General features: G+C 45.5%; 1 protein-coding gene across 3 annotated transcripts in view; it reads right to left on the bottom strand.

Moving 5' to 3' along the window:
- The window catches only part of PRELID2 (PRELI domain containing 2), a 148,894-nt gene that overhangs the window by 19,470 nt on the left and 101,455 nt on the right, over positions 1–27,969 (bottom strand). For 2 of the 3 annotated variants that reach the window (XM_073575267.1, XM_073575266.1), the window contains exon 5: positions 3,545–3,650. The exons of the other annotated variant lie outside the window; for it this stretch is intronic. In XM_073575267.1, the coding sequence (XP_073431368.1) occupies positions 3,545–3,650 (106 nt within the window). The remainder of the gene's footprint in view (positions 1–3,544; positions 3,651–27,969) is intronic. 3 annotated transcript variants of the gene reach the window in all.

Genomic DNA, 27,969 nt, shown 5'->3' with positions numbered 1-27,969 from the left:
ATTATCTCCCTCAGGCTTGTAGTGAAGTCAGGCGTCTCTTCCGCTACCTGTATAAACGGGGGAGAGTGTAAGGGCCTGTCAAACTACCCATGGACTATCGTTTCCCATCAACCCCTTCCGTCTGTCGCACCCATGGCTGACATAACTTTTTATGGTGGCCATCTGGCGAGGGGCAACTACAGAGGGCACATTCCCTGTGCTTCTGTTTTCCCTTAGCTTTCCTCCCCTGCGAAAAAACATAAGGGAACACTGCATCAGGGTACATTCGCGGAGATCTCTTACCCCTGCAGATGAAGCAGGTACCGGATCACGGAGGGAGGCAGGGGGATCCTTTAGTCTGGAGGAACTTCTGCGGCTCTGTCAGCTCGTTCGTCCTTGCTTCTTTTGCTGGCCACTCGTATGAGGCTTCACTGTGGCTTGTTTCTGCGGGCGCTCCTGCGCCTCATCCTGCTGGTCTATGGGGGCTTCCGTCGTATCCATTGCTGGGCCTTCGGAAGCACCCCAGCAGCGTCCCACGCCTGCCTTATAAAACCTCCTGATGTCCGGGTCAGCTGGGTTCTGGCCGTGGCATCTCCCACCCGGGACCCTCCCGTGACCTAAACCCCGGTCGCCGCCCGCGACCCATGACAGGCGCGCATCCGCGGCGCACACCGGAAAGCCAGCCGGTACCCGACTTCCGGTTTCGGCGTTCCCGGCCGCGTCACTTCTGCCACTCACCTGAGACCGCGGGAGCGTGCGGAAAGGAGCCGGCACGGCGCCCCTGGCCCGGAATGCCTCCAGTCCCCACGTGCGTCGCCCCGCGCCCACCGACCGGGCGCCCGGCCCGGATGAGGAGAGGACCGGACCCCGGGGGGAACGCACCAGGAGGGGCCCGGGGCATACATACCTCCTGATGCTGGCACTCTGGAGGCGGCTGTCCACAGGACCCCTTGCTCCACCTGCTCCGTCCACTGCCGTGGCGACCTACCCGGCCCCACCGTGGCGCTTCCAGGGACCCCGTGCTGACCGAAGTAGGAGATCCCCCCCCCCGCTCCCTGGGTCGGTCAGCCGGCCTGGGAATGTCCTCGATGATCCATGACGGACGATCTGTAGGAAGTCCTGTCCTCTAGGAACAGGAAACCAACTGATGCGTGGGAGAGGTGCCGCCCTTTTGTATCTGTAGGTTTCCTGTTCCTGAAGGGCGGATCCCCTCTCTCAGGTGGTGCTGTCATGGACGATCGAATAAATGAGGAATCTTTGAATGATGGACCAATGTTTTACCAAAACATTTCTGTAGGAGTTTTTAAATGTAGTAATTAAACTATTTAATTTATATCTATTGTTCTATTGTGACCGCTAAACTTTTGTTGCCTTTTTCGAGTCTTTTTTTTTTTTTTTTTTTAAGACAAATCAAGTTGAATAAAAGGCATCAATGGATACCCCTTATCTAAAAACAATTTCCTTAAGATATGTGACTGATGAAAAAAATCTTGTCACATGTACTATTTTGGATATGCCAAGATCGCCCATAGAGTATATATTTTTTAATTCAACTGGAAAGATGACCAATCTCAAAAGCTACACAGCTATTTAGCCCACATTCTTAAAATGAGCGGCTGTGAAAAAGTCTACCTCGACATTCCAAAAAATTACCAAATCCAAAATTCGATATGGGACTCAGAATAATTGAAGGTAAAGCTCATACCCCATTTTAGTGCAGTTTAAAATCACAAAAGTTGAGCTTTATCAGCTTGAAAATAAAAAAAATAACCTACTTGTACCTCTTTCACCACATTGTAACATTCTTGCCCCCTAATCTGAGAGCAGTATGATGTAGGGGCAGAGACCCTGATTCCAGCAATGTATTACTTACTGGGCTGCTTAGTGTAGTTTTCATAAAATTTCTTATTGAAAGGAGGGGGAAAAAAAAGGAAACTATGCTAGAAAAAGGGACATCCAAAAATATATGATTTTCAAGCAAAAATTCTCGATCTCTAGAAGAAAATATTTTTTTGTGTCTATAAAAGTATCACCAATTGCATATAGATTAAACCAATTAAAACCTTCACAAAACAACATGCCCAGGAGAAATAAGTCTATGCTCAAGATAAAGGGTCAATAAACCCCCCCTCACAGGAAATCTAAACACACGTTTAACTCCTTATTAACTGGGCCAAATTTTTTTTTTTTATAAATCTGACCAGTGTCACTTTATATGGTATTAACTCTGGAATGCTTCAACAAATCCCAGTGATTTTGAGTGGCACATTACACTTTCTGATAATGGTAAATTTAGGTTGATTTTTTTTTATAAATGAGCACAAAACATAGCAAAAGTGACAAAAATGTAAAAAAAAAATGCAATTTTCAAACTTTGAATGATTATCCTTTTAATCCAGATAGTCATAGCATACATTCATAAATAACATTTCCCACGTCTGCCTTACATCAGCCCAATTAGTAAAATAATCTTTTATTTTATTGGCATTTTAGGTGATTTAAAAATGTAGCAGTGTTTTTTCATTTTTTCAAGGAAATTTACAAGATTTATTTTTTTAGGGTCTTAACCAGGTTTGAAGTGACTTTGGGGGTCCCATATATTGGAAAACCTCCAAAAGCGATACCATTTTAAAAACAGCACCCCCTGACATTGAAAACTGCCGTCAGGTAGTTTATTAACCCCTCAGGTGATTTTCAGGAATTAATGCAAAGTGGCATAACAGAAATGAAAAAATGTATTTTTACCACCTACATGTAGCCAACTTCTGAACCCCAACCACTGTAGCCGGGAGACTCTAAGGCCGCTATTTGGCCATGAATTGCCATTTGCCATGGCAAACATCAGCACCACACAATCATGATCTCAGAGTGCCGATGGGGTTAAAATAGGAAGCCCACACACTCTGTTAACCATTTATATGATGCAGTCACTATTCACAGCAGCATCTAAGGGGTTAAAAACGGTGCTAAACACTGATCGTGGCTGATGCAGCAAGTTGACAGCTGTGGAATATCACCTGTATGGGAATGCTATTCGCTTATATCTCAGGTCAGTGAAAAGACATATTGGCGGTCATTAAGGGGCTAAAAAAGTAATGTGTATGAAACAAAAAACAGCACAAAGGTTCACATGGAAAAGACCCATAGATGAATACCAATGCAGAAGAATAAAATAATGTGTAAGGCGATTGAGGAAAGTCCCTGTGAGAGACAGAAGAATCCCCACGCGTATTGCCAAGTTTTGTCTTTCTCACGAGGGAGGAATTAGTGTGGATGCTTCAGTGTTTTATATCTATAAAGTCAAATGTCAACCAAAAAACAGGTGCACTATTCTAACCAACACGTCTCATGCCGATATCTCTCACACATTCACCAAGTAATTGTGCAGTCGGGGCAGCCGGCAACACTTGGAGCAAGAGGTAGGATTTCCTACCACATGTTTATACTGTATGTCCAAGTAGATTTTCTTGCCATGGTTTTTGGTTTAAATTTGACTAAAGTATGTCACCAAATGAGACTATGTGCTTCTGTCTTCCATCGATACATAAAATTGAACAGACCTTACCCTTTTAGCTCCTTGTTTCAAAAAGGTTTGTGCAAATTTTTCCAGCACACAGTTGAGGTATCCAGCACCAGTGATTTTTATGGTCCCTTTTTGACTGAATTCTGTCCTGCAAGTAAAAAAAATTAAAAAAAACAGAAAATGTTTTATGACTATCCCACTTATGAACCTTATGCTCACACATGTGAAAACATTTCTGATTTTTTCATGAGATTAAAAGAGCTATCTGGTCAACTTATCTTAAAAACCTCTCAGAACGGTATGAAAAAATAAGTTACACCTTCCCGTTCTGAGGGGTTTGGGGCAGCTCTAACAAAACCCACAAAAGTGAAATTACTTTGGTGAATTGCAGTAAGGACTCCCAGATTTTGATGAAGTTGGATATTAGAGCTTGCAGACAAGCAGACACATATGACCCACTGACTAAGCCGTCTTAGGCCGGTTTCACATTTGCGTTAAAGGCCACAGCATCGGCCTGAGCACGGCCGCCGCTAAGCCCCGCCCCCTGTCACGCCTCCGCCGGTAGCTCCGTCTCCGGGCACATGACGCAACAGGTTGCGTTTGGCGCTGGTCGGCGCACCGTCCAAAGGATGCAGGCGCCGCCAAAACGCATACTGCACACGGCCTGCGTCCTCAGTGATAAAGATAGGGGACACATGAAGCGTCATGCGCCCGGAGGCGGAGCTACCGGTGGAGGCGCGGCAGGGGGCGGGACTTAGCGGTGGCCGTGCGCAGGTCGACGCTGTGGCCTTTAACGCAAATGTAAAACCGGCCTTAGGAAAACACGAGTCAAGCATTTTTGGAATTTTTTGGCATGGCCTATCACTTTGCCATCATGTCACCAGGTAGTTGTATTTAAGATTGGAGCCTACTAATTACCTACTGGAGCCCACTATGGTGCATTATGTTTATATTCAACTAGCTGCTGGCCCGATTCTAAAGCATCGGGTACTCTAGAATATGGCCAGTGGCAGATTAAAATAAAAAATGTGATATACTTACCATCCGACGACCCCCGGGCTCTGTCCCTCCTCTCCACGCTGCCGGCATCTTCCGTTCCCAGTACTGCTTTGCACCAAAGACCCCTGCTGACGTCACTCTCGGGAGAGCGCGACGTCATCAGTGGTATTTCCCACAAAGCAGTACTGGGAACGGAAGATGCCGGCAGCGTGGAGAGGAGGGACAGAGTCCGGAGGCCGTCAGAAGGTGAGTATGTTTGTGTTTTTGTTACCCATGGCCACCTTCCGACGGCCTTTCCACGCTCCCGGCCTCGCGTTCCCAGTAATGCTTTGCGGCATATACCGCTGATAACGTTGCGCTCTCGCGAGAGTGACGTCATCGCGGGTTTAAGTCGTAAAGCCTTCTTTGGACCGCGAGGCCGGGCGGGTGGAAAGGACATTGGAGGACGTCGACGATACTAATTTTTTTTAATCCTTTTACTAATAATCCCTGAAGCTGATTGAGTGCTGCCCCCGACTGTGCTGGCCGCTGATTGGTTGCAGCCTGGCGTCCGCGACCAATCAGCGGTCCGCGATTTCGGTTACAGACAGACACGATAAGATATATATATATTTGGGGTTTGATCTCGCCACGCCCCACTACATATCCGAGGTACTTGGCTTCTTCTCTCCCCAAGGCACACTTCTTCGGGTTTATTGTAAACCCCGCCTCTCTTAGAGCGTCAAACACTGCTTGGACCTTTTCCAGGTGAGTCTCCCAGTCCGGGGTAAAGATGACGATATCATCCAGGTATGCGGCAGCGTATAGCTTATGAGGTGCAAGGATTCTATCCATCGCCCTCTGGAAGGTTGCTGGAGCTCCCTGTAGGCCAAACGGCATCCGGACATACTGGAAGCACCCGTCTGGTGTGGAGAATGCCGTCTTCTCCTTGGCTTCCTGTGCCATGGGGATCTGCCAATATCCCTTGGTCAGATCCAAAGTGGTTATGTACCTGGCAGGTCTAAATCTCTCGATGAGCTCATCAACGCGTGGCATGGGATAAGCGTCGAACTTGGAGACCTCATTCAGCTTCCGGTAATCGTTGCAGAACCTCCATTCACCATCAGGTTTTGGGACCAGGACAATCGGGCTCGACCAGCCGCTCTTGGATTCCTCAATGACCCCGAGCTTCAACATACGCTGCACCTCCTTGGAGATTACCTCTCGCCGGGCCTCAGGAATACGATATGGTTTCACGTTCACCCGCACATGTGGCTCGGTCAGAATTTCGTGCTCCACCACCTTCGTGCACCCCGGCAACTCTGAGAACAGGTCGCGGTTTTTCTGGAGTAACTCCCGGCACTGCTGCTTCTGGGCCTTCGATAGAGTCTCCGCTATGGTAACGGCTCCAACCTCCCCTTCTAGGTTGCCCAGCAAGCACGGAGTTACCGCTGGCTCTCTATCTTGCCACGGCTTGATAAGGTTAACATGGTAAACCTGGTATGGCTTCCGTCTTCCGGGTTGGTGGATCTTGTAGTTTACATCTCCCAGTTTCTCCACCACCTCATATGGCCCTTGCCACTTGGCCAAGAACTTACTTTCCACCGTCGGTATTAGCACGAGAACTCGGTCTCCCGGATTGAACTGCCTCACTCTGGCTGACCGGTTGTAGACCCTGGCCTGAGCCTCTTGTGCCTGGCGGAGATGTTCTTTAACAATGGGCATCACCTTCGCAACCCTCTGCTGCATCAGTGCCACATGCTCAATGACGCTTCTGTGGGGCGTGACTTCGGCTTCCCAGGTTTCCTTGGCTATATCTAGGAGACCTCGCGGATGCCGGCCGTACAGAAGCTCGAAGGGGGAGAACCCCGTGGAGGCCTGGGGAACTTCACGGATAGAAAACAGTAAATACGGTAAGAGACAATCCCAGTCTCTACCATCTTCCTCTATGACTTTTCTCAGCATGCTCTTCAGGGTCTTGTTAAACCTCTCAACAAGGCCATCTGACTGTGGATGGTACACTGAAGTCCTCAGCTGGGAAATTTGCAAGACTCTGCACAATTCTCTCATCACCTTGCTCATAAAAGGTGTCCCCTGGTCGGTCAGGATCTCCTTCGGCAAACCCGTCCGGGAAAACACATGGACCAGCTCACGGGCTATACTCTTCGCAGAGGAGTTTCTCAGGGGAATGGCCTCAGGATAGCGTGTGGCATAGTCCAGGATGACTAATATATACTGATGGCCCCGAGCTGATTTAACTAAGGGACCGACCAAGTCCATGGCAATTCTCTCAAACGGCACCTCAATAATGGGCAGTGGCACAAGAGGGTTCCGAAAATGAGATGTGGGGGCAGTTAACTGACATGTCGGGCAGGACCTGCAATAGTTTACTATTTCCCGGTGACACCCAGGCCAATAGAACCTCTGTACAATCCGTTCCTGGGTTTTTTCCACCCCCAGGTGTCCCCCCAAGATGTGTGAATGGGCCATGTCCAACACTTTTCGTCTATAGGGGCCTGGTACTATTAACTGCTCTGCCACCTCCTCCCTTATTTTCGTGACCCGGTACAACAATTCCCCACTCAACATAAAATGGGGAAACCTTGTGTCTGCTCCCGGCTCTTGTGCAACCCCATTAATGACGGTGACATTGTTAAAGGCTTCCCTTAGTGTGGGGTCCCTATGTTGGGCAGTCCCAAAATTCTCCCCGGCCACCCCTAACTCCGGGATGTCAGGTACAGGGGACCCTTCCTCTTCATCCCCAACAAGGACACATAAAGGGAACTCGTCTGCCTCAGGTGGTGGCGATACCTCAGTGGGGTGGATTGGTTCCCTGCTCTTGCTAGCACACTCAGAACCCATCCCCCACAGATCCCAAAACAGACAAATCCCGGCCAATAATTATGGGATGCAACAAGTCTCGAACAACGCCAACTTCATGCGACTCGGTGCCATGCGCCGTTTCAATCTTCACCCTAGCCATAGGGTAGTCCTTTGCATCGCCATGTATGCACCGAACACCAATCTTTTTACCCGGGAGTATGTTTAGAGGAAAACTGGCCCTCACAAGGGTCACCAAGCTCCCGGAGTCCAGAAGCGCCATTACTGCTCGACCGTTCACCTTCACGGGACACGCTTGTGGCCCCTTGTTAGGTAGCGAGTTCACACTGCAAGCTGGATATGCGTAGTATGAACTACGGCGTCCCATGCTGCAGTCCATCTGCTCGGTGGTCTGGGGACAACGGGCCGCTATATGTCCTGGCCCATGACACTTCCAGCAAATAACACCCGAGGGGACCTTGGGCACCGCCTCCCCCGCCCCTTTTGACCTTGGACGCACCACCCCTTTTTGTGACTCCGCCCCCTGCTGGGACCCCCAATATGGAATGGGCTGCTTCCCCAAGGAACCTTCCATCCCCTGGTATCTCTCGACCAGCCCAACCAGTTCATCAGCATTTTGGGGATCACCCTGGGCAACCCAAGTCTGTAGAGGTCTCGGCAGAGAATGCACAAACCGATCCATCACAACTCGCTCTACCATCTGTGCAGGGGAAGCCGACTCTGGCTGCAGCCATTTCTGGACCAGGTGCAACAGGTCAAACATTTGGGAGCGCGGGGGTTTGTCCCGGTGATAGGCCCAGCGATGAACTCGCTGTGCCCTGGTAGTCATTGTTACCCCCAAGCGTGCGAGAATTTCCGCTTTTAATTTGGGATACTCTCTGGCACCTTGTACCGTCAGGTCAAAGTACGCCTTCTGGGGCTCCCCCGTTAGGTAAGGGGCCAGTACCTCCGCCCACCGCTCTGGCTGAAGTTTTTCCCTCTCAGCCACCCTCTCAAACACCGTCAGGAAGGCCTCCACATCATCCTCAGGGGTCATTTTTTGTAATGCGCGTCTTACCGCCTTCTCGACGTCGGTGGCATCAGCCCGACCTGGGGTTGGGGCGCTCGTCCTGCCCTCCTGGATGGCGGTTGCCAGAAGCTGCATCTGCTGCCGTTGTTCCTGCTGGCTCTGCTGGAACTGCTGCCGCTGCTCCTGCTGGCTTTGCTGGATCTGCTGTAACAACAGCTTGTTGGTTTCCTGCTGCAGTGCCTGGGACTGGACCAGGTGTTTCATGAGGTCCTCCATGATTCCAGGCAATGCTTGTTGCCCCGCTGCAAACTTCACCCAGGACATGCAGCAACTGTCTCAAGTCTCTGCTGGGACCGCTGCCCGCACGTGTACCACCAATTGTGGGGATGTGACTCGCTCAGGTGCAGCGGGAGACAATCAGGAGACCGGTTCTTCCAAAGTTCATGAGGTTTATTTCTGTCATAAACCATAAAACAGCGTATCACCAAAAATAGCCTCTAGCTTAGGCAAACAAAACATAAACCTTCGTGGTTGCAGACTCAGACCGCGAGTCTTAGCACATGCTGGGAGGTGTAGTCCTCCCCACATACAGCTACCTGGTTCAGGAGCAGGTCACATTATAAGGCTGTAGCCACACCCACGTTCCCAGCAGCTGACTGGTCACATGACTGTGACCTCACCACAGGTCCTTCAAACAAAAACAACAACAATATCTGGTATGCTTTACTTCTGCCTTACATTATGGAGATAAGCCATTTATGAGACACATATCTCCCATCAATTACACGACCCTTAGCCCTGCCACAATATATATATGTGTGTGTGTGTGTGTTAGGCCTGTTTCACACTTCCGTTTTTGTGTCCGCCAAACGGATCCGTTTCCGTTTTTTTGACGGAAACTGATGCAAACGGATCCGTTTTTTTAAAAACGGATCCGTTTTTTTGACGGATCCGCGGTAACCGTAATGGAAGTCTATGGGACAAAAAAAACGGATCCTGCAAAAAATGGCGGATCCGTTTTTTTACGGAAAACAACGGATTTTGACGGATTTGAAAAAACGGAAGTGTGAAACAGGCCTTACTTGCATTATTTAAATATTATTTATAAAAACTATGCATTTTTTTTTCCCTGCTGATTAGCTTGTATCTCTCTTCTAATACAGCTTTTGTGGTTACGTGCACATCCATCATTTTATTAATGTTAGTTTGTTACCTATTTAGTTGAATCAATATTGTTGCTATATTATTCACTGAACCACTTTCTCCATCCTTGCTCTCAGCATTTTTGAGCTAGCTCTCTCCAATTTGTCGAGCCTGTATAGCCCACACACACACATTTTCTAAAAGATTGTACTTTTGCAATATATATTACTTGGGCTTTGTGACTATTTGATGTTAGTTTTGGCTTCTATTTATTAGAGATGACTTGTGATTTAATTAGTGTTTTTTTTGTCTAATCACATAACGTGCATGTTATTCCACACATGAATAGTCGTGAGAAATCTTTTTACTCAATGGTTGACTGAATGGCAAAAATAATTATACATTTATGTGTTAATCTCTCCACTATCCAAAGTGACAAGAAAAGTGTATTGGGGATCCACAGCCTCGACCAGCCTGACATAGCACTTTAAATTCTGCCATAACTCGATGCAAAAGATCGGGCAGAAACATGACAGCTCATAGCTAAAACAGATTTCATTTCCTGGTACATGGACAAAAAGACACAACAAATAGAACTGGTGCATCATCCTCCAGCGCACTGCTGTTTAAGACTTTCCTATAAAATGCTAGAACAATTCTTTATAGTCTTTCAAAAAAGTTGAGACTGTATGCATATGTAACGAAAACAAAACTGCACCCATCTGAAAATCTCTTATAGACATATTTTATTCACAACAGAACACAGATCATAAAAGGTGAAAGTTAGACATTTTTAACTTCGTTTTGAAAAAATTAACTCCAAATGTTTTCACTTGGTGAAAAGTTGGGACTAGAGTTGAGCGACTTTGGTTGGATTGGGTTTCGTGAAACCGGACAAACAAAATTTGAGTCGGATGAAACTGGTCCGACTAGGGCAAAAAAAAGTCGGAGTTTCGTCCGAAACCCGACCCCAATGCAAGTCAATGGGAAATAAAAGTTGGCATTGAGCGGATGACATTCATCCACTCAATGCCGACTTTCATTCCTCATTGACTTGCATTGGGGTCAGGTTTCGGACGAAACTCCGACTTTTTTTGCCCTAGTCGGACCAGTTTCATCCGACTCAAATTTTGTTTGTTCGGTTTCACGAAACCCAATCCGACCAAAGTCGCTCAACTCTAGTCGGGAATTTGGGACAGTGACATTCAAGATGTGTAAGCTGCCCATGCCATAGACACTAATGCAACCTTATACCATCAGAGACGCAGATTTTTCACCTGTGCGCTGATATCAAAGCTGGATGATCCTACATCTCTGGAGTCTGCAGGACAGTGTTTGAGGTTTCCATAAAGAAGCTAAAAATGTGATTAATCAGACAATTTTCCATTTTATACGAGCTTTAGCCCAGAGAAAACAGCAGAGTTTCTGGATCATGACGATATATGGAGGCTTCTTGGCATTTTACAGTTTTAACCCCTTCATGACAGGAGCTTTTTTCGGTTTTGCGTTTGTTTTTCGCTTTTTCCCAGAGCCATAACTTTTTATTTTTCCGTCAATATGGCCGTGTGAGGGCTTTTATTTTGCAGGACGAGTTGTACTTTTGAACGACATCATTGGTTTTACCATGTTGTGAAAAAAAATTCCAAGTGCTGTGAAATTGCAAAAAAGTGCAATCCCACACTTGTTTTTAGTTTAGCTTTTTCACTAGGTTCACCAAATGCTAACCCTGACCTGCCATTATTATTCTCCAGGTCATTACGAGTTCATAGACACCAAACATGTCTAGGCTCTTTATCTAAGTGGTGAAAAAAATTCCAATCTTTGTCAAGAAAAAAAAAAAATTGCATCATTTTCTGATACCCGTAGCGTCTCCATTTTTGTGATCTGGGGTTGGGTGAGGGCTTATTTTTTGTGTGCCGAGCTGACCTTTTTAATGATACCACTTTGGTGCAGATACAATCTTATGATCGCCATTTTAGTGCAATGTCACGGCGACTAAAAAAACCATAATTCTGGAGTTCTGACTTTTTCCCGCTGCGTCGCTTAGCGATCAGGTTAATCTTTTTTTCAATGATAGATCGGGAGATTCTGAACGCAACAATACCAAATATGTGTATGTTTGATTTCTTTATTGTTTTATTTTGAATGGGGTGAAAGGGTGGTGATTTGAACTTTTATATTTTTTTTTATATTTCTCAAAAAAAATTTCTTTTTTTTTACACTTTTGGCATGCCTCAATAGTCTCCATGGGAGACTAGAAGCTGCCACAACCCGATCGGCTCTGCTACATACAATGATCACATCACCTCTATGTAGAATTACTGACTTGCCATGAGCACCGGCAGTGACAACCAGAGTCTCCTGGAGACCTCTGCCTACAAACCAGTGACCCGCAATCACGTGAAGGGGGTCACCGGTGAGCGGATTTCAGGCCTGATACGAGAGTTAAATGCCGCTGTCAGAGTTTGACAGCGGCATTTAACGGGTTAATAGCCATGGGTGGATCGCGATTCCATCCACAGCTGTTCCGGGCACACGTAAGCTGTGCAAAACAGCTGGCATGTCCCGGGAAAGATGTGGGCTCACCACCGGAGCCAACATCAAAGGGAGAGTGTCTGTCGTGGGCATACTGTTATGCCCAACATCAGAAAGGGGTTATCTTGCATTTGTGGATTGCATGGTGAACTGTGTTCACAAACAAGTGATTTCTGGAAGTATTCCTGAGACCATGAAATGATTTACATGACAGAATGATGCCAGTTTTTAACGTAGTGCCATATGGGAAACAGTAGCTCACAGGCATCTAATATTGACCTTTTGCCTTTACACGTTTGTATTTGGATTTCTCCAGAATCTCTGAATCTTTTGATAATAAGTCCTGTAGATGGTGGGATATTTAAATTTACGAATTTTTACATTGATAAATTATTCTGAAAGTGTTCCACAATTTTTAGATGCAGTTCATAGATTTGTGAACCTCTAACCATCTTTGCTTCTGAGGGACTCTGCTCTCTAACATGCTTTTTTATGTATAGTCATGTGACATAGTTGAAAACTGATCCTCCTTCCATTTTTCATTAAAACAGGTTTTTGCTATGGATTGTTAGCAGCATGAAGTAGAGACAGAGACACTGATTCCAATGATGTATCACTTACTTAAATGGGTGCACCACTTAGGACAGAATGGTCGTTTTCTTTGCTGCAGAGCTGTGAGCGCAGATGGACCAAGATGCATGAGGCCAGCTGTCCTGCAGTGATAATCTCTTGCTGAGAGAACACTGATTGTACGGAAACAGAAAAACATAGCCCAGTAAGTTTTACATCGCTGTAATCAGGGTCTCTGCGCTGACATTCTGATGCTCTCAGATTATAAGGCAAAAGACTGGTGACAGATTCCCTTTAACCCTTTCTCATCTTTGAGGTGTTTTGGTGCCATCTATTTCTAAATTATTTCATTTTTTTTTCAAGTGACAAAGAAAAATGTCTAACTTTTATTTTCTTATATGTGTTCTATATTCTGTTGTGAATCAAATCACAATAGAGAATAAAAGATTCCCAATCATTGAATTCTTGTTCTCTTTATATTTTACAAAGTATCCCAATTTTTTGGGAACTGGGCTTGTATAAAGCTTCTTTTTCGATAAATGTATATATCAGAAATAGGTAAATGGTTACTGCATGGGATGAGATATATCTATGTATGTCTGCATGGCTATTTCACACAGCACTTGAGATTAGCAAAGCGCCTAAAAGCTGCAAGATGTGTTTTTCTTTGAGCTACGAATCTATCCTAATGAGAGCAATTGTTCCTGGGCTAAACTGGCCGCCTCTGATAATTTAATACATTTAATATTCTGGTATTAGCCTTAATGGTTTTCGGATTACACATTTCAAGCCGTAATATGCACGGCTATTAAAAGAAGACGTCTGAGCCACACATCTAAATGTTAACACTTTACTACGCTTTTTTATTTTATGTTCGGTGTTTTCCAAGCCATTACTAAACCTAAAGCATTGATGAAGCCTGAAGTGGATGCACTTCAGATAAACTAGTGGTCATGGAAACAGACAGCCTAAATCAACATTCACCGATCCAATATACCGTATGTTTGGCAAGTCATTCTGGCCCCCTTCCCTTTAAGAAAAGGTTTTGTTTTTTTTCCTAAAAAACTAAACCAGCAGCTATTATTAAAATGCAACATCTTGAGATATTAACCTTTATCTAGGAATCATTTGGACACTAACCCCTTCCCAACATATAGCGTACTATTATGTCACATGTCGGGTCCAGTCATTGACAGTATTACAGTATATAGTACAAGCAATAGGGGACTGGAAGCTTCAATCATCATTATATACCATACATATGCTGTATATAGTTACTGCATCTCTGGGCAGGAAAAAAGGCACGCTTTTGATTTGGTTTTTTTTTCCACCTGCGTTTTTGGACAGCAATAAATGCTACAGAGATATACAGTCCTGCTCATCGTTATTGGCACCCATTAACTTTAAGTACATAATTTGGATTATCCCCTTGAAAAAAAATGAATAAAGTGAAACAGTTTTTTGTATAGAGCATTCGTGTTAAAGAAAAAAGAGCAAATGATAATCATTTAAAACAAAAAACAATAGGAGGGAAACAGAAAAAAAAAAAAATTAAAAGCTTGGTGTGGCACCCTTTACATTAAACTAGTAGGAAAATGCATTTTGACTCGCTTGTGGTAAATCACAAATCACTTGTAATTAATCGTCAGTGTCCATGTGACATGAATTAGCCAATGAATGATAACTTCTGTGTTTTAAAAAGCCACACGGTAGGCCATGTTCCATTGTGACAATAGTGAAGACAAAGAAGCTGTCTGCGGACATCAGAACTGCTATTAACAAACAAGACTTCCAAAGGGTATAAGGCAATCTCCAATGAACTTGGCATTCAAGTTTCAACAGTGCGCAATGTTAAGAAGTTTGCCAAGCATGGAACCATCAAGGACATCCCTGTACGTTAGGGAAAGAGGAAAATTGACAAGAGATGTCTTTGAAGAATGGTGCAAATTGTTTAAAAAACACCAGGTCAAACATCCAAAGACCTGAAACAGTCTGGGATCATGGTTTTAACAAGTACCAATATGCCGAACACTAAACCAAGCGGAGCTTTATGGGCGAAGGCCAAGAAAGAAACCATTGCTGAAAAAAAAAAAAAAAACAACATGAAAAAGGAATGACTAATCTTTGCCAAATAGTACCTTGACAAACCACAATCCTTCTGGGAAAATGTTCTGTGGACAGATGAACAAAAATAATAAAGCTTTTAGGCAAAGCAAAACAGTTTGTTAATATGATGGCGCAAAGAAGCTTATAAGGAAAAGAACACCCTACCAACAGTTAAGCATGACCGAGTATCTATAGTGCTGTGGGGTGGCTTTGACTGTATAACAGGAATCATTAAATAAGAGAATAATCTAGAGATTTTAGCGTGAAATGTCTTACTCACTGTAAGAAAACTTGGTTTGAGTCGAAGATCATAGGTCGTCCAGCAAGACAATGAACCAAAGCAGACATCCAAAAGTACACAAAAATGATTGAAAGAAGAAAAACTGACTGTTTTAAGATGGCCAGCAATGAGTCCTGATCTCAATCTCACTGAACATCTTTGGGGTGAGCTGAAATCTGCCACTGGGAAAAAGAACCCTGCAAACATTCAAGAGCTTGAACAAACTGTAAAGGAAGTGTGGAAGAAAATACCAGCTGAGAAGTGCAAGAAGCTTACAGATGGCTACAGAAACGTTTGGAGGCTGTCATCAATGCCAAAATGTGTGCAACCAAGAATTAATTAGGGGTGCCTTTATTGCTGAACATGCTGTTTATTATTCTGTTTCTTCTTTGAAATTAGAATATGCAAGTTGAAAAACAATGTTTTATTGTTGTATTACTTTGGACCACTAAATAAAAATCCTGAGCATATAACTTTGGTACATTTCCATTTATTTCTGAATATATTGTACAGTGTATGAAGAAAAAAATATGAAGGGTGAGCAGCACTGTACAGATAGACAGTCAGACATCCGGACATACATAAAATTGCACATCCTCCCAACATAATATAAAATTGCACCCTGTGGAGTTGATTGGAAAGCTTATGATTAAAGAAATGACCCCCTATTTTTCATAACCAGCAAAGGCAAAGCAGACAGCTGTGAGCGGATATTGTCAGGCTATGAAGGTCCCTGGTTATTGGCCTATTCTCTGCCTAAAAATACCAGCGTTGCAGGAGCCCCAGAAGTGGAGCATCACATCAGATGTGCCAATTCTTGCGCTTTGCCTTGGCTCTTCCAGATTGCCCCAGTGTGGTGGCAATTGGGGTAATGAAGCTTGGGGTTGATGTCAGCTGTGAACTCTCCAAAACCAGAGCTGACATCCAGCTCTGGTGTTATTAATGGAGGTTTCTATGAGAGACTCCCATTACTAAACCAGTTTAAAAAAAAAAAAAAAAAAAAAAACACATTTTTATTTAAAAACTCTCCCTCTCACTTTCTCTGGTTCACCATTTTAATAAAAAAAAAAAAAAAAATTTCCCACGCAGGTCTGACGTGGTTCACCGAATCTGACACAGTCCACAAATGGAAACCTGAAAAACAGAGAGAAATAAAAACAAAAGACACTGTCCGTTGTTCACCACTTTATTAGAAAAAAAAGTTCCCACGTAGGGCCGACGTAGTTCAGTGATTCCCTGAATCCATCATCGTCGTTCGGAGGCTCCATAGGCCTTAGCAGCAGCCATTCTCTGGTCCCAATGCGCGTGACCTGACGTCTCTGTAACGTCACTGCTCTTCAGACATTTTTTGGTCACTCTGTGCTCTGGACTAAGTCGGATTCGGTGGACCTGCGTGGGAACCTTTTTTTCGAATAAAATGGTGAACAAGGGACAGTACTGTTCTTACTTCTCGGTTTGTAATTTTTTTATAAAATGGTGAACCAGAAATAGTGCAGGGGAGAATTTATTTAGCTCCTTAATGACCGAGCTACTTTGTATGTTAATGACGAAGCCTCATTTCTTAAATCTGACCAGTCGTCCGTCTTGAGGTAATAATTCTGGAACGCTTCAACAGATCCCAGTGATTCTTAGACTGTTTTTTGTGACATGTTGTACTTCATGATATTGGAACAATTTGTTCAATATAACTTGCATTTATTTGTGAGAATATCAGAAATATGGCAAAAATTTTGAAAATTTCACAATAACTTCACAAGGGATATGTCACACAAAGCAGTTAATAAACAACATTTCCCACGTGTCTACTTTACATCAGCACAATTTTGGAAACATAGTTTTGCTAGGAAGTTAGAAGGGTTCAAAGTTGATTAGCAATTTCTCATTCTTTGCAACAAAATGTACAAAAATGTTTTTTTTATTTTTAGGGACCACATCACATTTGCAGTGGCTTCAAGGGATTTACATGAAAATACCCCAAAGCGACACCATTCTAAAAACTGCACCCCTGAAAATCCTCAAAACTACATTCAATTAATTTATTAACACTTCAGGTGCTGCACAGGAATTAATGCAATAAGGAAGGGAAAAAAAATGAATATTTTACTTTTTTCACAAAAAATTAAACTTTAGCCCCCAATTTTTTTTATTTTCAAAAGGGTAGCAGGAGAAAATTGACCCCAAAGTTTGTTGTGCAATTTCTTCTGAGTGTGCAAATACCCCATATGTATGGAAAAAATACTGTTCGGGCACACGGTAGAGCTCGGAAGGGATGGAGCAGTGTTTGACTTTTTGAATGCAAAAATGTCTGAAATTGAAAGTGTACGCCATGCCGCGTTTGGAGAGCCCCTGATGTGCCTAAACACTGGAAACACCTCACGAGTGACCCAATTTTGGAAACTAGACCTCTCAAGGAATGTATCTAGTAGTCTGAGCACCTTAAGCTCCCAGGTGCTTCACATAAGTTTATAACAGAGTCATGTAGAAAAAAAAAAAAAAAAAACTTTCATAAAAATGTTTTTTTTCAAACCCACATTATTATTTTCATAAATAAAAACAGGAGAAAATTCAACATGCAATTTGTTGTGCAATTTCTCCTGAGTGTGCCAGTACCCCATATGTGGTCACAAACGACTTGAGGCACAGTGCAAAGCTCAGAAAGGAAGATGCACCATATTAGAGATCAGATTTTGCTGGAATGGTTTGAGGGTGCCATGTCACTTTGTCAGAGCCCCTGAGGCGCCAGAACAGCAGAAACTAGGGGTGCAGTGATCATATTGATACCACAGTTGCCTCACAGAAATGTATACCATTGTGCTGTGAAGAAAGAATAATTACAATTTTATTGCTAAAAATTGACCTCTCAGTTTGTTGTACAATTACTCCTACATGTAATCAGAAATTACTTTTGAGGCACAGAGCAAAGTTCAGAGGAGAACCATATCATAGCACAGATTTTACTGTTAAGGTTTGCTGGCACTGTCACTGGCAGTCGAAGCAGGAGCTCGGCCATTAGCAGGACCGAGCTCCTACTGTGATCAGGTGAGAGGTGCTGATATTTCATCACCTCTTGCGCAATCATGCTTTGATCGGCCAGTAAGATTGCCTGACTGATCACAGCCCTCAATGCAGGGACAGAAGGCATGGGTCCTTGCACCACTCAGCTGTCAAATGCATGACCGACATTGCATATTATGGTGTGGGAACAGATACCTACTCATGACGTGTTATGTGTCTGTCATCGGTTAAAAAGGGGTTAAATAAAATATTTTGTTGTGTATTTGTTCCTTTTACTTACTGGCTTAGTAATGGGGGTGTCTGATAGACACTTCTTTATTACCATCAGGACTTGATGTCAGGTATGTTTTTGGATGCTAAGCTTACATCAACCCCAAGCCCCATTATCCCGACTGCCATCGCGCCAGGTCAATTGGGAAGAGCAAAGGCGAATGTGATGCGCAAAACCTGGAGTGGCTACGGGACGGTATTTTTAGGTTGGTAATGGCCTCAGCTGGCATGTCACACTAAGAGATATCGCTAGCAATATCGCTATAACTAGTGACGTTATAGCGATATTGCTAGCGATATCGCTATGTCTGATACTTACCTACGACCGGCTCCCCCGCTGGTTATTGCTGATCGCGCGAGAAAGTCCAGGACTGTTTCTCGTCGTCAGCTTCCTGCTGTGACGACGAGCGACGCGTGGAGCCGGGCGGGAGGACGCAAGATCGTCTGGTGTGACAGGTAAGTAGTGACCCCCGTCCCCAGCGATGTCGCTAGTGAGATCTGCCTGTGTGGCAGCTCACTAGCAACCACTTAGAGATGTACCAGCGATCCTGACCGCGTCATATCGCTGGTACATCGCTAAGTGTGACAGTACCCTTAATCATGGACCTTCCCAGCATGATATCAGCTCAAAGCTGTCTGCTTTATCTTTGTTGGTCACAAAATTTCAGACGTCTTAATTAAAATAAAGAGAAAAAAAACTGTCCAACAAGCTCCACAGAGTGTAATTTTATAATATGTTGGGGGGGTGCAATTATATGTCTAATTCTGTCTATATCTACTATCTATCGCCAACTATAATCTAGCGAAAAGAACCCAACCGAAAAAAAAAAAACAGACATCTCCAATGAATAATGTAAAAATCCTTTTTCAATTCAAAAGGTATATACATTATAAAACCACTAGATGGAGGCCCGGTGCTATCACATCGGGAGGGCGGTAATGTCACGATGGGGGCAGGCTTTGCAGTATTGTGAATCTCCCCCCCCCCCCCCCCCATGTGCTCACCCACCTATCCACTCTCTCTTTCCCCATGTGCTGATTCTCCAGTCTGTGCTCTGTTCTTTGACCTGTCTACCCCATGTGCAATCCCCCTTGTCTGCTGACTCATCTCATGTGCTGTCCCGTTTGAGCTGTCTCCCCACTGTGCTCTGTCTCTCTCCCCAGTGTGCGCTCTCTCCCCCCCCCCCCATCTGCCGTCTTGTCCTCTCTCCTTTGACCTGTGTACCCCAAGTGCTCTCCCCCTTGTCTGCTTTCTCTCTCGCTCTCCACCACTGTGCTGTCTTCTTCCCTCATGTGTTCTCTCAATTGAGCTGTGACCGGCTTCCTCTGCCTGTAGACACATCGCACATCTGCCACCGTGATCAGCCGAATGATTCACTGCGCAAGTCCAGTAAATCAGACCGCCGCCATCTTTGTGCAAACAGATAGCGGCAGTCACATTAAAACTGCGCACGCGCTCTTCCTGTACAAAGACGGCGGCGGTCAGTGAATCATTCGGCTGATCACGGTGTTGGCGTGTTCGCGACGGTGTTCTGCTGGTGGTACTGCGCAAGAGTTTGAGTACGGCGTATACAATGTGTGTGTGTTGCGACAATGTTCCGCTGGTGGTTCCGTGCAAGAGGCTGGTATCACCAGCAGTTTCCATATTGAAACACCCATCACTTGTTTGTCCCAATATGGCGTTTGGTGAACTTCCGCTGTTTGTAATTCAGGGATCCGGACACATCTGGACAGAACAGGATGTGAAGACATTACAAGGTAAGTATATATTAGATTTAAAATGCAAAAATAAGGAAATTTGTATGATGCAGGGCACAATATAAAAACATGGTTGTCACTGGCAACTAAAATTTACAACTTATACCATCCATATATACTTGAAGACCTTGGAATCAAACCACCAGATTGGTTGTAAAATAGGTATAAACAACATTTAAATAATGGATGGTAGTGTCATGCATAGAGTAAAAAGATATAAAATGAATACATATAAAAATCAAAGAAAGTAAAACAGTATGTGTGCAGTGCAAATAATGCTCCAAGGTGTGACAGTAAGGAGAGAGAACTAAGCCAGTGAAAACAGACGAGCAGAGAAAGGCGCAAAACCAAATAACTACAACACAAAACAATTCTAATATGTTTTATACACCTGTAAACAATGCAGGAGAATAGTTATCATATGACTGTCAGAAGGACGCCCACGGGGGGTATTTGACTCTGACTCGGAGGCCAAATAGGTTATTCTTTATCGCTTATAGCATTCACTGTTGTCTAAAAATGCAGGGAAAAAAAAAAAAAAAGACCCCAAAGTTCCAAAATGAAAACATTACAGGCCTTGTAAAATGACAACAAGCACAAATGTGTGTTTTTACACGCCTCGTACGGCTACATTGACAGAAGAATAAAAAAAAAAAAGTTATGGCTCTTGGTAGAATGAGAGGACAATACAAGAGTGCAAAGTAGTGATTTTGGTAAGGGGTCAAGTAAAGGCAGCTGAGATTTGTAGGATACAAATGGCAGAGGTGCCACTCAATTCATTAACAAAAGGTTGCCGATCTTTTGCAGATAAATGTGCAAATGGCAATTTACTGGAGAATATTGATCACTTATTGATCATTGTAAAATAACCATGTCAGGATGCACCATTACAATGAAACAGTCATGGCGAGAGGTCTATTAATGGGATTCATCTACTGAATTATTGACTAGTTAAGTACAGGGGCTGGGGCCTAATTGTTTTTCACATGGAAGTTTAATTAAAGTGGCTTGGATACAGAATCTCCAGCATCTACTGCCAATATGGTAGATGTTCTCACAAACTTGGATACAGTGAAAAAGCATTCTTACCTAAACAATGTTTGGCGTTGATAACATTTTCTGTTACTTCTTGTCCTCCCACTTATTTAAAGAGCACTCCCATCAAAAATGTTATCCCCCTAATATATTGCAATCATATTACATAGCACTGTGTACTTACAATTGCTTATTTTGCATTTCTACCCAGTTAATTCTTATTTTTTCCATTAGGTCTATGACACCACGTGATTAAAAACTGACTTGCTGAATCCTTCTAAGCTCTATGTAGAAACAGGAGGTCAATTTTCCCTGTATAAATCAGAAGTCACTTCAAAGTCCTTGGCAGGTGGAGGAAGGAGCAGTTGGGTCAGGAGTTGAAGAGGGGAATAAAAAATGCAGGGAAACTTCCTGTTTCTACATAGAGCAGAGAAAAAGAACTAACTGGATTCAAAAGCAAAATGAGCAATTGTTGGCACTATAAAAATAAAATTATTAATTAAAAAGGATAAAAACTTTGATGGGAGTGCTTTTTTAAGGACTGACCACAGGTTCTCAATAGGACCGAGATTTGGAGATTCCATTGTCATGGACCTACACAGAGCGAGAGCTCACTCTTTCACTCCATCACCCCCCCCCCCACCTTTGTAACCAAATGGTGGTGATTGGTTACTATGACACTTAGGGACTAACAATGTCATCTAAGTACACCTATTAGGCTAGTTTCACATTCACGGTCGAGTCCACAGCGTATCATCCGCAACCGCAAACACAGCGTTTATCCACATCAGCTTACGCATGACGGCAAAAAAACTCTGCATTTGCACTTTTTATGCGCATGCGTTCGATAAAAAAACCGGATTACTTACCGGTAATACTCTTTTGTAGAGTCCACGACAGCACCCACTGAGAGAGGGGATCCGCCCCCGGAACAGGAAACCTACAGAGAGATAAATGGGGCGGTCCCCCTCGCTCCCTCAGTTTGTGTTACCGAGAACAACGGAGGAACCGCCATACATGTTTTAGTCAAACTGTTTGGGCGATTCATCTATCTTACCCCTATGCAGTTTTAAGCTTACTAAGTTTAATCACATATCTAACTTAAATCATAATCTCCACCACCAAGGAGACCCCTGTGTGAAAAAATTCTTACGGGAGGGAAGTGAGCGGGTGCTGTCGTGGACGCTACAAAAGAGTATTACCGGTAAGTAATCCGGTTTTTCCTCTTCGCCACGACAGCACCCACTGAGAGATTTCCAGAGATAATCACTTGGGCGGGCACACCGTGTTAAGGACTGATCTACCAAAAGTTAGATCCTCGGTAGAGGACAAATCTAGTCTATAGTGACTATAAAAGGTAGACGGAGAAGACCAGGTTGCAGCCTTACATATTTGTTCAATTGGGACGTTCGCCCTCTCGGCCCAGGAGGATGATATGGCTCTAGTAGAGTGCGCCTTAATCCCCAGTGGAGGGTCTTCTCCTTTTGTCAGATACGCCATTGTGATCGCATCTCTAATCCATCTGGATATCGTGCCTGATGTAACTGCAGACCCCTTCCTGCTGCCCTGGAAGGAGACAAAAAGAGACCTACTCTGCCTCCAGGGACTGGTCCTATCTAGATAGGCTAGCACGGCTCTCTTCACATCTAAGGTGTGATATTTCTCCTCGTCCTGTGTTGACGGGTTCTCATAGAATGAAGGTAGGCATATCTCTTGAGATCTATGAAATTTAGTTGCCCGTTTGGGCAGGTAGGACGGGTCCGTCTTTAAAATCAGACTGTCTCGTGTTGTTAACAGGAACGGTGGGTCTACTGATAAAGCGTGAAGATCACCCACTCTCCTGGCCGATACTAAGGCCACCAGCATAGCCGTTTTCAATGAGAGGCACTTTACTGATGCTGAGCTTATGGGCTCAAACGGTGCATGAGTGAAGGCATCCAAAACTAGAGTAAGGTTCCACGCTGGTAGTCGAGGCACATGCACCGGTTCTGCTCGTTGACAGGCCGAGATAAACCGAGTCACCCATCTATTTGCTGCCACGTTATAGTTAAACAGGGCTCCTAGGGCTGACACGTGGACCTTAAGAGTGCTTACTGAGAGTCTAAGCTCTCGGCCTCTTTGTAGAAACTCTAGAATGGCCGTAATGGGTACTTCACCAGCTAGTTTTGTTGGGTGAAAGGCCAGGAACTTCCTCCACACCTTAGCATATATTTTTGTCGTGGACAAAAGCAGGGTATTGATTAGGTTCTTTGAGAAACCCTTCTGCCTCAGTAGCTCCCTTTCAAATTCCAGGCCGCTAGGTGCAGGGCTTTGGCCTGTGGATGGTAGCAGGGTCCCTGCGAGAGAAGATTCTGGTGCAGCGGCAGGATCCACGGGTCGGTTACCGACATGGCGCTCAGCCATGAAAACCACGGTCTTTTTGGCCAAAACGGGGCTATCAAGATGACCCTCGCCCTCTCCTGTCTTATTTTCCTGACTACTGTTGGTAGTAGCACCATCGGAGGAAAGGCATAGGCTAGTTGGAATGCCCAGGGTGCTTGGAGGGCATCTAGAATATCTGGGTTGTCCGACCTGTAGAGAGAAGCAAACCTTTTTACGCGCCTGTTGGCTCTGGTTGCGAATAGGTCTATCTCCGGTCTGCCCCATTCTGACGCTATCATTTCGAAGACGTCTCTGCTGAGGACCCACTCTCCCTGGTATAGGGCCTGGCGACTGAGATAGTCTGCTCGGGAGTTGTCCACTCCTCTTATATGGAGCGCTGACAAGGAGAGAAGATGGACCTCGGCCATCTCCAGAATCTTTCCCGCGATAGACATCAGTGGCATTGACCGCGTGCCTCCTTGCCGGTTTATATAGGCCACTGCGGTGGTATTGTCTGTCTGGATCTTTACGTGGGCGCCTCTTAACTGCGGGAGGAAGTGAGATATCGCGTAAAAAAATCGCTGTTAGCTCCTTTACATTAGAGGAGGCCTCTATTTCATTCTCACGCCACCAGCCTTGTACCATGTGCTCCTCTAGGTGGGCTCCCCAACCTAAGGGGCTGGCATCCGTGGTGAGTATCTTGGAGGGAGTCACCCACCACTGTACTCCCTTCGATAGATTGGAAGGAATTAACCACCATTTTAGGGATTCAACCACCTCGGGCGATAGGGACATCTTCCCTTCCAGCCGCCCCTGCAGTCTATCTATCTCCTGCAGAAGCCCACTGTAGTTCTCTAGAGTGGAACTGAGCCCATTGCACCGCTGGAATGCACAATATCAGTGACCCCAGCAAGGACATGCCCTGTCTCAATGATATTACGGGTCCTCCTGTAGCATTCTGTACTTTGTCGATTATGGCCATTACTTTGGCGTTTGGCAGAAAGCACTCCTCAGTTACGGAGTCTACTTGCAGGCCCAAAAACCTTTGACAGGTCACTGGCTCTAGTCTGGACTTCTCCCAGTTAATTAGCCAACCCAGTGTTTGTAGGGATGAGATAATCCTAGCTATTCTTGCTTCACACTGTGAAACAGAATTCCCCACTATGAGTAGGTCGTCTAAGTAAGGGACAACTAGGGTGTCATTCAGCCTTACATACGACATTACTTCCAGCATTAATTTGGTAAATACCCGAGGAGCCATGGATAGCCCGAATGGCATTGCTGCAAACTGGAAATGCTGAATCCGACCTCTGAACCAGACTGCTACCCGCAGGAACCTCTGGTGCCCTCGATATATGGGGAGATGGTAGTAGGCGTCCTTTAGGTCCAAGACCGCCATATAACACCTGGGAAACAAAAGCTTTATTGCAGACTTAATCGACTCCATTTTAAACGACCTTAGTCTTAGGAAGGTATTAAGTTTCTTTAAATTTATTATAGTCCTGTAAGAGCCATCTGGTTTTGGGACTAAGAATAGAGGAGAATAAAAGCCCATCCCTGTTTCGTCGTCTGGGACCTCCACTAGGACCTGTTTAGTTAGCAGTACCGCAATCTCCATCTCCAGTGCTTCCTGCTGTGATCGGGACTTCATAGAAGTCAATAAGAAGGAGTTCGGTGGATACCGAACGAATTCTAATTTTAGGCCTGATGATACAATACTTAGGGCCCACGGGTTTGATGTCACCTTCATCCATTGGCAGCTGAATCTTAATAGCCTGCCACCTACCGGTGTAACGGTTTTATCGGGATCTGTCTCCTCTGAAGGGACGTTTCCCGAATAGGTTGCCTCTTTGCTTGGGGTCCTTATTTCCCCAGCGGTCCTGGGGTCTAAAGTCTTTCTTTTTACCGAACGGCGGCTTCCTGTAGGCCCTCCTGTTGAACGGAACATACGGGTTAGGGAACCCCTTCTTCCTCTCCCCCGCTTTTGTCAAAATCTCATCCAGTTCCGTACCAAACAGGTACTTACCCTGGCAGGGTATAGCACACAATCTAGTTTTTGTTTGTGTGTCTCCTTTCCACCCCTTCAACCATAAGGCCCGCCTGCCTGCATTGGTCAGTCCTGCCGCTCTAGCCGACAACCGGAGAGAGTCCGCGGAGGAGTCGGAGAGGAAGGCCGCTGCTCTCTTAATGAGGGGCATAGAGGAAAGAAGCCTACTCCTAGCTACTCCATTCTTAATATTGTCCTCCAAGTCGTTCAGCCACACCAACATAGACCTTGCCGTACACGTGGCTGCTATTGCGGGCTTAAAGGCTGCCGTACAAGCTTCCCAAGATCTTTTGAGGAATGTATCAGTCTTACGATCCGAAGAATCAGCCAAAGTTCCCGAATCCTCCACAGGCAAGGAGGATCTACGGGAGGTAGAGGCCACTGCCGCATCCACCTTGGGGGCTCTCGACCAGGCCGTTAACTCCTCATCGTCAAAGGGATACTTACGCTTTGACGTTAAGGGGAGGAAGGTCCTCTGACCTTGTTTCTCCCATTCCCTCTTAACTAGGTCTTTTACAGCTGGGACCACTGGGAATGCTCGGACCTTTTTACGGGAAATACCCGCAAACATTATGTCCTGAGGGGTCTTGGGGTCCTTACTCTCCGGCAACCCCATGGTATTTCGGACAGACTTCACAAGATTACTGACACTGTCCGTGGGGAAACACGTCTGATTCTCGTCCTCTGAGGAAAGGTATTCCTGGGACTTATCGGAATCTAGTTCTCCGGTATCTGACGGCGACCTTGACGCCAGCGAGACTCCTCCTTTAGATGAACGTATTTCTCTCACGGAGGAGTGACCCCCTAGACTACTGGAACCGCCTAAGGCCCGTAGTTCCTCTCTTATCATTGCCCGGATATCCTCCTTCTTTCGTGAGGATTCCTCCTGCAAGGCCTCCTCAACACATGATTGGCATAATCTCTTTGGGTGGCCATCCGGGAGGGGCTGCGAACATAAGGCACACTCTCTATGTTTCGCCTTCTCTGTTCTTTTAGCCTAAAGGGGGTATGGACCAGAAAGAGAAGGCTATCAATTATCTAACCTGACCAAAAAACACTCACCCGTGAATTTCGTCAGCAACTACCGGCTGCGGTGTCCGGGACCCAGGCTGAGGCGAGGCATGGGACGACTTCTTTTCCTTACGTTTCTTCTCTAACGGCTCATCTTGCCTGGAAGGCCCACTGGATTCCTTCCTAGAGCTGCCACTTCTTCTGGTGCTATTGGTTCTCCTCGTAGCACTGCTCTGTCTACTGCCAAGTGGGGATACCACTAGCTGACCTAATGGGAGCGAAGCTGGGTCATCTAAGGACGACATGACTGCGCACTAGCACTGTCTGTGGCTTCCTTTTAAAGCCTTTGCTATAGCTGCTCCTCCTCTTTTTTTTTTTTTTTTTCGTCCTCCATTTTTTTTTTTTTTTCCTTTACTGCGCATGCGCGGGCGTTGTCCCGCGGTCTCTGCCTTCGGCCTGATCCCGGAAGTCCTCCCTCACTTCCGGGTTGCCTCTCCTGGAGCGCTGGGTCACCGCAAATGAAAATGCGGCCGGCGACACCGCGCGTCTGCGCCCCCCCCTCCACGCCTTCTCCTGCCGCAGGTATGACTCCCAGCAGCGCCGCTCAGCACACACCGCACAAGCACTTCTGCCACTCTGGGGGGGGGGAGGCGCGCGGCCTTAGTACGCCCGATGGCGTTTGTAATGCGTCCACCCCCCTTTTGGCGGGGGGGGAAAAATCGCCATGCCCCCAGTGAGCTTTGGCACCACTTTAGCCTCCAGCCTCACCTGCATTACACCAGCTCTGGGGGGGGAATACACCTCTCCGCCCGACGCTGCATCCGGTCCTGGGGCCCCTGCTGCTCATATTCTGCACGCAGGCGGCTACCAGACCAGGCATCCTCTTCTGCGGGTTCCTTTCCAGGAACAGGAAACCAAACTGAGGGAGCGAGGGGGACCGCCCCATTTATCTCTCTGTAGGTTTCCTGTTCCGGGGGCGGATCCCCTCTCTCAGTGGGTGCTGTCGTGGCGAAGAGGAAAAAAGATTTTCCAGGAGAAATGGGCGTGTCTCATGGGATTTCTGTATATAGACCCTTGTACAGATGAAATCCTCAGATTTTGCTCCTGTATCCAGCGTCAAGATGGATCTCCGCATAGAGAGTTTCTATCGGAATCTGGATTTGGATGTCAACTTATTTCTTGCCTTTGCATTTTCTTGTGAGCAAGAACGGAGAAGAGAAAGACTGAGAAGACTGTGTTAGCGCTTTTGGAAACACCCCATTGCTGAAGTCCAGGAGAGCTGTGGAGCCTACCACTACTTATTCAATGAGCTCCGTGAAAACCCGGATAAATATTTTGAGCACACGAGGATGTCTCAAAAGAGCTTCAGGGATTTGCCGCTTTGTGTACAAGGAGCCATCAGCAGGCAGGACACCCAGCTCCGTAGAGCGATTCCTACTGAGGAACGTCTGCTGGTGACACTAAGGTACGTAATATTTAAAAATAAACACCTGTCATAATTATTATTG

This window comes from Dendrobates tinctorius, unplaced genomic scaffold (assembly GCF_039654945.1).
Source record: "Dendrobates tinctorius isolate UK_male_01 unplaced genomic scaffold, ASM3965494v1 ptg000043l, whole genome shotgun sequence".
Classification (NCBI taxonomy): domain Eukaryota; kingdom Metazoa; phylum Chordata; class Amphibia; order Anura; family Dendrobatidae; genus Dendrobates; species Dendrobates tinctorius.
The sequence above is the reverse complement of the archived record's forward strand: the minus strand, read 5'-3'. Positions and strand labels throughout refer to the sequence as shown.